This window comes from Leptonotus elevatus, chromosome 22 (genome assembly GCF_054856555.1).
Source record: "Leptonotus elevatus isolate MCC_2025b chromosome 22, RoL_Lele_1.0, whole genome shotgun sequence".
Taxonomy (NCBI): domain Eukaryota; kingdom Metazoa; phylum Chordata; class Actinopteri; order Syngnathiformes; family Syngnathidae; genus Leptonotus; species Leptonotus elevatus.
Genome location: NC_141260.1, coordinates 5,039,973 through 5,050,865, shown reverse-complemented (window position 1 = coordinate 5,050,865; position 10,893 = coordinate 5,039,973). Strand labels below are relative to the sequence as shown.

Below are 10,893 nucleotides of genomic sequence, written 5' to 3'. Positions count from 1 at the left end.
TCAGATCTGGAATGTGAATCAAATAACCCAAAGTATCCTGATCTGTCACGGAATACTGCAAAACACTCTGGATTCACAATCAAGAAAGCAAGAGTGACATTTTGTGAAAAGCACTCAAGCTGAGCTCCAAGAGACAATCCCAAGTCTCTTTTGGTATGACCGTCATCTATGACATAACCAACGCTGAGCTCATGCATCTGTACATTATAGACATTGGTGTCCGTCATGACTTGTTTTGGCATCTCCTCGACAGTCAAGTGATCATTCCGAAAGTTATGGTCCAAAATCAATTCCTGTTTAGCACCCACGTAAAGCGAGTCCCCGTGTTCAAGCACTCTGTCAAGTTCAAGCGAATTAAACTGCAACCCCTCAGCGTGGAAGGCCAAGAAAGTGAGAGCCATACAAGTACACTGGTGGTTGCGAGAAAAACTTGAGTACCTTTCATCCATCTGTGAATGTGTGGCCCTCACGGATAGCGTGCGTTGAGGAAGTCCCACAGCAGGATCCTGAAATGATTGAAACCATTTTAATTATCTTAAATTCTAACTAATATAATTTTAAACATTTCATATGTTCATGGTTAATGTTGTGAGTATAAAAAAATTACCTCAGTCCCAGGACGACAGGGGGATGATGGTCTGGAAGTGACCTCCGCAGGGGCTGGCCTTTCCTCTGGCTGAAACGACAAGCAAACAATAATTCTTTAACACACAAGCACTTGTGTGAAGAGTCACTAATTATGGGCCTGCTAAGCGGAGCAAGCAGCTGCTGCTTGCGAGGAGAAGTCGGACTTTGGCGCCTATCTCCTCCATGTTAATTTCGCCGTTTTTTCCCTCTTCATTTTTGATCAATCATAAGTTTTCAACCTGCTCTCATTTGGTCATTTTTCATTCGATTAAAAAACTGAGAACATGCTCGCGTTCCCCAAACCCTTGCCGTTCTAACGAGCCATTTCTGGAATCTGCATCTTCAACCGTTAAGTCGCGAGAGGCTTTTGCTTGAGGTGAGCGTAATCCTATACAAAATCAATGGAATGTGGGTGCGTGACGTCTCGCAACAAGTTAAAATCAAATGTGTGTGCGTGAATGTGCATGTTTCATAAAGGGGGCAGTAAGATACTTTTAGTTAATGTTGATTATGGTTAACTTCAACATTTCTTGACCGATTTCAATGGTTTAAATTTTAAACTGTTCAGCTCATTGAAATGTTACTTAAAATCAAATGTGTGTGCGTGAATGTGCATGTTTCTTAAAGGGGCAGTAACATACTGTTGATTTTGGTTAACTTCCACATTTCTTGACCGATTTCAAACAGCTTGGATGAAATTGAAAATGCATGCTATCCCTTTCCTGATTAAAATACAAACAAACAAACAGTGAGTTTATGAGTGAAAAATTGGCAGGATGATCCTTTTTTTAAATACACATTCTTAGGTTAACAACTTTAATATTTAAGTAGCCCTTATGTATAATATATATATATGTGTGTGTGGGGGGGGGGGGGGTGTGTGTGTGTGTGTGTGTGTGTGTGTGTGTGTGTGTATGTATGTATGTATGTATAATTTTTTATCCTAAAAAACAGGTAAAACCCTGCTATTTATCTCTTCCCTTTAGTAGGGCAGCATGGCTTTTTTTTTCTCAATGTAACCTATTGTTCCCTACAAATACCACAACATTAATTTAATAGGCACATGCACTTCAGGACTCTGCAATGATTTATACTTGTGAGTTAGGGGGCATTTGGCGCGTCAGCTCCACTCCTTTTCTTTAATATTACCTTTTCTGCGCCACTCGTTTTCTTTTCTGCTATCTGACTTTACTTTTGACAAGACCGGACAAGTGTGTATTGCTTAAAATAAAAAAATAAAAAAAGAGAGCAATGATGATGACATGTCAAATCGGTAAAATTACCAAATGAACAATACTGAACTCTATTAAAAAAAAAAAAAGAACACAAAGGATTCAATGCTCGAGCCGAGGTCACATTCAACCAACCAAGTCATTAAGAAGAAAATCTTTATTTTTAGAATTGAACGCGATTGGCAAGTATGAGTATCTTGTATTGACACATCAATAACCACATGATGATCATTAAGATTAATGCAGGTGTGTTGTATTCACAAACAGTAACAGGTTATTCAGGTGGGCAAGGTGGTGGTCCTGGTGGGTCGTTTCAGAGCAACTGGTGTTGGCCAGGTAGGTCCTGGTGGAGGCCAAAGTGGTGGTCCAGGTTAAATGTTTTTATCAGACAGATGGTCTGGGTGGTTGTCCAGGTTGGCAGGGTTCTAGTCCAGGTGGGTTGTTTTCATCCAGAATAACCGGTGATGCCAGATATTGTTCTGGTGCTGTGTTGAAGGCAAGTTGGCAATTTGGTGTCCAGGTGGGCAATTTTCATCTGCAGTAACAGGGGGTAAAGGTGGCCCTGGTTGTTAAATTGATTGATCAACAAATTCATATTCAGACGTTGTGTCTGATGGTGGCCCAGGTGGATCAGATGGACCAGATGGACCATGATATGGACCAGATGGACCATGATATGGACCATATGGACCATGATATGGACCATATGGACCGTAATATGGACCATATGGTCCATATGGATTTGGTTGCGGTGGCCAATATGGACAAAGTGGTGGTGCCCCGGGTGGCCCGGGTGGTCCTGGTGGCCCAGGTGGTCCTGATTGACCACTTCCTGATGTATCATTGAGTCCAGGTGGTCCAGGTGGTCCAGGTGGTCCAGGTGGTCCAGGTTCACCATTAGTTCCATTTGTTCCATCTGTGCCATTATAGCCAGGTGGACCTTGTGGCCCAGGTGGTCCTGTGGAACCATTTTGTCCTGGATGACCGTCAGTTCCATTTTGTCCTGGTGCACCGTTTGTTCCATTTGTTCCTGGTGGTCCTGGTGGTCCTTGTGGTCCTGGTGGTCCTGGTGGTCCTGGTGGTCCTGGTGGTCTCGGTAGTCCTGGTGGCCCAGATGGTGGATCAGATGGCGGACCAGATTCCGGATCAGATGGCGGATCAGATTCCGAACTAGATGGTAGACCAGATGGTGGCTCATTTTCATCTGGAGTAACAGCTTGTCTCCTTATTCTAGGAGAGATACAGCTGGCTCCTGCGATAAAGAGGTAATGTCTGTATTACATGGTGGCCTTTCACTTAATCTTTGTTACTTGGTAGTTGAGAGTTTGTTGACTTACCAACCAGGAGGAAGGCAACAGTAAACACCTTGAGAATGATCATCGTGGCTGATAATGTCCTGAAAGGTAGTAAAAGGGAAAGGTAAATGTACATCTAGAGCAAGTCCATCAGGCGCACATGATGGGCTGCTTGGATAGTGACAGGTTGTCGAGGCTCTGGTTCAATGTTTGCCACAACTGTCATGAGGAAGAGGGCTGACAGCTCTCTGCCAATCTTAATTAATGTCAGCGCTGTCAGACGAAATTTTCATATCAACCAAAAACACTACTTTTCAGCAAATACATTTTTGTGTTTAATTGCTAAATAATTGTTTATTTATTATAATGTCATTGATTCACAAGGTTATCTTATAATATACTAGAAGGTAAGTGCATATTACACCAACTTTTAAATATTTGCATTGGCTGTATGTGTGCTTCAGGGTTGACTTTAAGGTATTTTTTAAGTGTCTTAATAGTTTGGGACCTTTATATATTTCCCTGCATCCACTGCCATGTCTTTTTATGTGTTATGTACAGCACCTTGTGATTGTTGTGAAGGTGCTATGTAAATAAAATTGAGGATGTTTAAATTGCTGTCCCTGTCAACTTCTTCTGACTTTCAGTACACAGTACACATGACTTCAGTATACACTTTCCATGGCCAAACCCAGAAAACAGGTTAGCGGACTTCCAGTGTATGCCATGATGATAAACATGATGAATATGACATATGAGATATGGTCATCTCTGGGCGCGCTCAAAGACATCCTATGTAAATCAAAAGACGATGTAGATGTTTCAAGTTACTACAGGTTACCTGCCTCGGGGCTCTGCCAGGTACCTGATTCAGAAGGAAGTCTGGAGCTATCAATTTTTTTTGTACTTCACTATTTATGCTCACGTCTGGGTGATGAAAAGCGGCTCTCGTGTCAGTCTCCACTATATCATATGTTTCTTGTCTATTGGAACATTTCCATCATTATGATAATAGAGGAATGATTATGTTGTGCAAGTTATGTTCTTGACATTATTTTAAAAAATCGGGAAATTCAGACAAATTATCTTGGAAGTGAAATTCTGCAACTCCTGTAAGATGATCCACATAAGACAAAATTTCAAGAAACTTTGTTACTGTGCCTTTTTTAAATCTGCAGTGCACAAACTTTTCAACTTCATTCGACAAGCTTCCCAAAAGTGCATGAAGGAATGTCCACTTTGACCTGAGTCCAAATGCATATACAGTATTTCACTTGAATCTACAAAGTGCAAGACCAAATACTACTGACATGGATGCTGTCTTCCCTGAAAACACTTCAAGATGGAGAAGGTACTCACCACGCTCAATCAAGTTTGGTCTTGAAGTCGCTCTCGGCTCCTATGCTGCCTTACAGCTGTTAACAGAGGTCTTATATCCCTTGTCCAACCGCAGTTAAGGTGGAGTCCTTGTTAAGGTGAGGCATTTAATTGATTTCGCTTTCGTTTTCAAACAATAAATCAGTGAATGGCTTTTATTAGGCGAGTCTTGTCAAACTGCATTTTTTTGTTTCCATACTGTAGTTTAACGGGGAATGGAGTCACTTTGAAGTGAATAGAGAACACAACTTCTGGAATGTTATGTGGTTGTATTTGCAGTCCTTACATGTTTTCAAACGGCCTGCATTATAGAAACATGTTTACTTCTCTTATTTTTTTTTTTACCTACCTAACAACAAGGAGCTATATAATGAAGGCCTATCGACACACCGGTATGTCTCCTAAGTTATGAAGTACCAATCACTATGACATGGCATGTTTGTTGAAATAATCACGTGTTGAACACAAATGTATTCAATTTCACAAAAGTCTTCGAAATAATTTAAATATGCAGCTGGAAAGAAAACACAGCACCTTTTACATATTTTGGTACGTTACAGCAGTGGTTCTCAAACTTTTTTCAATAATGTATTCCCTGTGAAAAAAAAATTCAGCTAAGTTCCCCGTCACCAGTGTGAAGCATTTTTGGATAGGGGGATTGGGTGGGGTTGGGGACGTGGCCTAAACCGGAAGTGGGTGTGCCCCCCCCCCCCCCGAAAAAAAACGGAAAATGGACGAGACCTAAACCAAAAGTGGCCGTTGTTTGGTCGGAAATAAGTGGGACTTACATGATTCGGAAGAAATTTTCAATTTCACTCTTAAAATAAATGGTAAAATAAAGTGTGACATTGATATGGATGATCAAAAGTTGCTACAATTTTTGTTGATTTGAAAACTATTGCCAAAACAGCCTAATTGAGATTTAAATCAGTGCTTTTGATTCCGAAAGTAAGAAATATTTTTCAAACAAGTTTCAACTCAGAAAATGTTTGCATAAATAAATATTTACTGAACAGTCTGAGAATTGAGATTCTGTGTTTTTTCATCACAATAATAAAGAAACTATTTAAGAACAAGTTTTTTATAAACTCAGAAAAAAAACATTTGAAAATAATTTGTAATACTGCTGAATACAGCACATGCAGTAGGAAATAAATAGCTGTTCTATTTCAATAGTTTTTTTATTAAAATGTTTTTGTGTTTTACTACCAAACGTTCTTAATTAGAGAGAGAGAGAGAGACTTTGTATTTCATGGTTTACAAGTGCTCAATGTGCCCCGACCAGCACGCACAGTTAAGCCGGTGATACGAGGTTCCCCGCGGGCACCGACATCCGCTAGTTCTGCGCTTGGAGGAACGGAGGTTTGACAGCCCCAGCGGCGAGGGGACTTGCGCCCCGCTCTCGATCGCTGCAGCGACGCTCAGAACAAGACAGGTGCGTTACAACTTCCAAGTGTCAATGATTTGCGTGTCATGCAATTCACATTTGTTTTTCCCCCTGAATTTCCGAAACAGCTTGAATGAAATTGAAAATGCACTCTAATATCACTTTCCTGATTAAAAAACAAACAAACAAACAATGAGTTTATGAGTGAAAAATGGGCCATCCTGGCAAGATGGTCCTTATTTTAAATACACATTTTAAGGTTAACAACTGTTAAGGCGAGCAGGTCGCGGAAATGGCTCTTGTAGTGCAAATAAACGACGCCTTCAAAGGTGCTTCTTTAGCCTCTTCTCAGGGCATTTTTATTTCTGCTCAACAACTCGAGGCGGCACGGTGAAACAGCAGCCGTGGCCAAGAGTACAACACGCAACTCACAACCGAAGAAGTAAAACTGAAATAGGCAGACAGCGCTCCACTTCTTGAAATAAATCAAATAAAAGCCTCATTTTTGCACAGGGAGTAAGAGCGTAACTGCGTAACACCCCCACTCGCTGTTAGCTCATTGGGTAAAATTTAACATTTTCAATAAATCCCATTTCCATTAAGACACTTTTACATGCCAAACATTTTCTGAGCAAAACATTTTAACTTTTGTTTTGTAGCTGGTTTTGTCAAAGCATCAGCAATCATCCCATCTGTAGGACAATATTCCAAAATGACCTTTCCAGTGGTTACAGTGCTTCTGATGAAATTATGTTTCAAATCAATATGCTTGCATCGTTGTCTTTGAACAGGATTCTTTGTAAGTCCTATTGCACCTTGGTTGTCTTCATACACTTTTGATTTTGTGTATTCATAACCGTCTAAACCTTTTAGTAGCTGTTTTATGTACAGGCACTCCTGTATAGCCGAAGCTAAAGCTATGTACTCTGCTTCACAGGTGGAGAGTGCTACTGTCTTTTGTTTTCTAGTTTTCCAAGAAATAAGTGAACTTGCTTCATATAGGCTGACACAGTATCCTCACGTGCTACGTCTGTCTGTGTCGTTTGATGCCCAACTTGCATCACAGTAAATCTTTAGACCGAGTTTTTCTGTTGTGTCCTTGTTAAAGCATTGTCCAAGTTTAGTTGTACCTTTAAGATATCTAAACACATGCTTCACTGTCTTCCAATGTTCTATGTTTGGTTCACTAAAATGTTGAGAGAGTTTACTGACAACAAAGTTAATGTCAGGTCTAGTGCATGTGGAAAGTGTTAAGTTATTAACATTGTTTTTCAGTTTCAATTTATATTTTAGCCGTTTTGGATTTAGTTAACTCAGTATGGCTCAATGAATAGAATTGTATTCTTATCTGTGTTACTTTCATGAGAAGGGCAACGGGTTCATACATTCATTCGCTATCTCTAAATGGGAGGGCCGGTCTCTGCTGGTCGGAAGGGAGTCAGGCTTATTATTATTGTATTTTTTCTAATCTGATTCATACCCATGGGAACAGATTCTCTTGTTTTTACTGAGTTGTAAACAATGTATTGTGGGCTGATGGGAGGAGACTTTTTCGTATTCTCCCACTTTTGAATAAGTATTGATGCCCCACGTTGGACGAGACAGACAACCTGATAGAACACGGCTTCAGTGTCATCAGCCTTTTGTCTTCAGAAGCTTCTGATAATTATTTACCTTTGCAAAGGGACTTCTTCACCAGGATCTCACCATTCAGTTAATTGAACACGCAAAGAGTACAATACTTAATATTGTCTACTCTAACAAAAGGTAGATCAAACTCCCCACTGCCTCTCTGTACCGTCTGGGTTTCAACTTTTCTGCATCTTCTGTATGATCCAATTTTGGTTCAAAAGGTGTTTCTCTCGGTTTACATTTTTGCATTTCTAACCTTTCCAATATCTTTTCCACATATCTCTCTTTTGACATTTTGACTTGCCAATTTGTTTAATCAAAATCTATTCCCAAGAAATGTTTTAGTCTTCCTAAATCTTTCATTTTGAACCTCTGTGTTAACATTCTTTTCACATCAAGCATTGCTTTGTCATTGTTAGCAGCTAGAATAAGGGCATCTACCCATACAATGAGGATTACTTTTTGACAATCTTTCTCCCCAGTGTACACACAATGATCTGCAGCATTTTGCACAAAATCATTTTTATACAAGTATGAGTATAACACAGCATTCCAGTTTCTGCCTGATTGCTTGAGTCCATACAGAGATTTGTTTAATCTACATACACATTTCTCACCTGTTTTTGATTTTTTTTCTCATAACCTTCTGGTTGCTCTCGGGAAATCTCACAACCAATGGGTGCGTGTAGATATGCCGTTTTAACGTCCATCTGATGTAAGATCAGGTCCTCGTGCGCTGCCTTTTGCATGAGAACTCTGACGCTTGTCATGTCAGCTGCGGGTGAGAATGTCTCTTCGTAGTCCGTTCCAGCCCGCTGGTTGTATCCCTTAGCAACAAATCGTGCCTTGTACCTGTTTGATCCGTCTGTCTCCATTTTAACTGCATAGACCATTCTCTCTCCTAATGCTTGTTTACCTTGTGGTCGATGAGTTAGTTGAAATTTCTCGTTTTCCTCCAGTGAATGCATTTTTTCTTTCATGGCACTTTTTCAGTGTTTTGACTTGATGTTACTGCTTCTTGATAGGTTTTCGGTACGTCACACACTGCTCGGTAACAGAAATCGATACAAGTTTGTAGTTTGTCCATTGTATCCTCCTCTGTCTCAAAGTCTTGTAAGTAAGCTGGTTTCTGTTTTGCTCTTGGTGGATCCCTTCTAATCACACTTTCAACATTGCCATCTACTTGATCAGTCTCAATCTTTTCATTTGACACATCCGGTATGATTTCTGCAATATTCTCAGGTTGATTTTCTTCCTTCTCTCTTGCCACAGAACATCCATCATCGTGACATAGAGGTTTTTACAATCCTTCTGTTCGAGTTCCAGCCAACAGTTATCTGACTTCTATATTTACTCTTTATTGCAACATCAATTAAGCGATGATTTCCGCCACCCTGACTGCCTGGTGGAAGGCACTAGAAATGACAAAAGCCCAAGTGGAGCCCTGCGGGCTTTCTCCCCTATGGCATAACCCCGACTTCCAACTTAACAACCAATCGTTTTATTTGGGTGTGTGGGAGCAGAAAGGAATGACACATCTCCACCATCTCTTCTCAGATAATATGTTTATATCATACACATCCTTGCTCCAAAAATATAAAATAAAAAACTGAAGTTAAAAGTATGATAAAGAAACAAATTCCAACACTTCGGGATACATTCCAACCGCCTCTTTTAGCTAAAGATATTACCAAGCTTTCTTCGACGACAAAAAAACTCTCAAAAATATATAAGTTACTTTTGTATACTGATAAAATGTCTTTACCCATCTCGAAATTGGAGACGGACTTGTCTATAGCTCCGGAATGTGACTTTTGGATTCAAGTTTGTGAAAACGTATTTAAAATGACAAAACACACAAATTTACAACTTATCCAATATAAAATGATTCATAGAACATACATTTCTAAATATATGATGAAGAAAATGGGACTCTCAGACTCCGACATTTGTCTCCAGTGTTTCCAAAACACTACAGTCACTTATTTTCATGCTCTATGGTTATGCACTCCGGTTATGTGTTTCTGGACTAAAGTCTTAGAAAAACTTTCCGCTGTCTTGGACTGTAGGATACCTTTATGTCCAAATGTGTGTTTGCTAGGTGACCTAACAACAACCGATTTACCACGTAAATAATTCCAATCTACACTTGTAGCCGTTACTATCGCGAAAAAAACAATTTGTGTTAACTGGAAAAATAAACAAACTCTGAATATCGACCAATGGTCTAACCTCCTCATAAATGACATTTTAATGGAAAAAATATCTGCCTCAAATAAAAACCAAATATCAAAATTTATAGAAACATGGTCTACGTATATAGAATATTTTAATCTAAATCTGGTTATTTAATTTCTGCCTGTTAGCGAGAGCCACAGCAGCGTTATAACTTGCATTGATGTTTCTGTATTAGGCAATTTGTAACTAATGGTTGTGTTTTTATAGTCAGGAACCCAGTTGCTGCCAGCAGGATCAAACAGACTACATCAAACGACATCTTACAGTCACCAACTCCTCAAGATTCACTTCCAATGGTCCCTAAGGGTCAATATTCTAACTCTATAAGTGCTGTCCCCCCTGGCTGAGCGTGGGCGGCTCTGCCCCTCTGTTGGCTGCTGGGTGGCGGCTGCGTCTTGGCCGTTCCCTGGGTCTCTTGGGGGGTGCTGCGTTGCGGTGCTCTCCCTGGTGTCCGGGGCCTGTTGGCCTCCGGGGTGCCCCGTGGCTCCCTCTCCCCTCCCCCTTTGTCCCCCTTGCTGCCTCTCCCCACCCATCCTCCGCCTCCATGTCCCTTCTCCCTCGTTACTCTTCCTCCTCCTCCTCTCCCCATCTCTTTGCGGCCCTGCCGCCGCCCCTTTTCCTTCTTGTCGTCTCCTTCCCCCGTTAAAAATGTTAAAAAAATAACATTTGAATAAAAAAAGAGAGAGAGAGCAATAATGATGACATGTCGAATCGGTAAAACTACAGAATGAACAATACTGAGCTCTCAAGAGAGAGAGAAATAAAGGAAAGGTAAATGTACATCTAGAGCAAGTCCATCAGGCGCACATGATGGGCTGCTTGGATAGTGACAGGTTGTCGAGGCTCTGGTTCAATGTTTGCCACAACTGTCATGAGGAAGAGGGCTGACAGCTCTCTGCCAATCTTAATTAATGTCAGCGCTGTCAGACGAAATTTTCATATCAACCAAAACCACTACTTTTCAGCAAATACATTTTTGTGTTTAATTGCTAAATAATTGTTCATTTATTATACTGTCATTGATTCACAAGGAACAAACATGGCACCAGCACCAACTATGCACTTCAAAGTTCACGGTTATATTATACCATACTAGAAGGTAAGT

At 40.4% G+C, this 10,893-nt stretch overlaps 1 protein-coding gene across 1 annotated transcript; it reads right to left on the bottom strand.

The window, feature by feature from the left end:
* Positions 1-2,090: 2,090 nt before the first annotated feature.
* LOC147155438 (uncharacterized) lies at positions 2,091-4,555 on the bottom strand. The gene is made up of 3 exons (XM_086066691.1): positions 4,514-4,555; positions 3,197-3,255; positions 2,091-3,111 (listed from the first exon to the last, which is right to left on the bottom strand). Exons 2-3 carry the CDS (start codon positions 3,237-3,239, stop codon positions 2,429-2,431), a joined length of 726 nt encoding a protein of 241 aa, XP_085922817.1. The 5' UTR covers positions 3,240-3,255; positions 4,514-4,555; the 3' UTR covers positions 2,091-2,428.
* Positions 4,556-10,893: the final 6,338 nt, after the last annotated feature.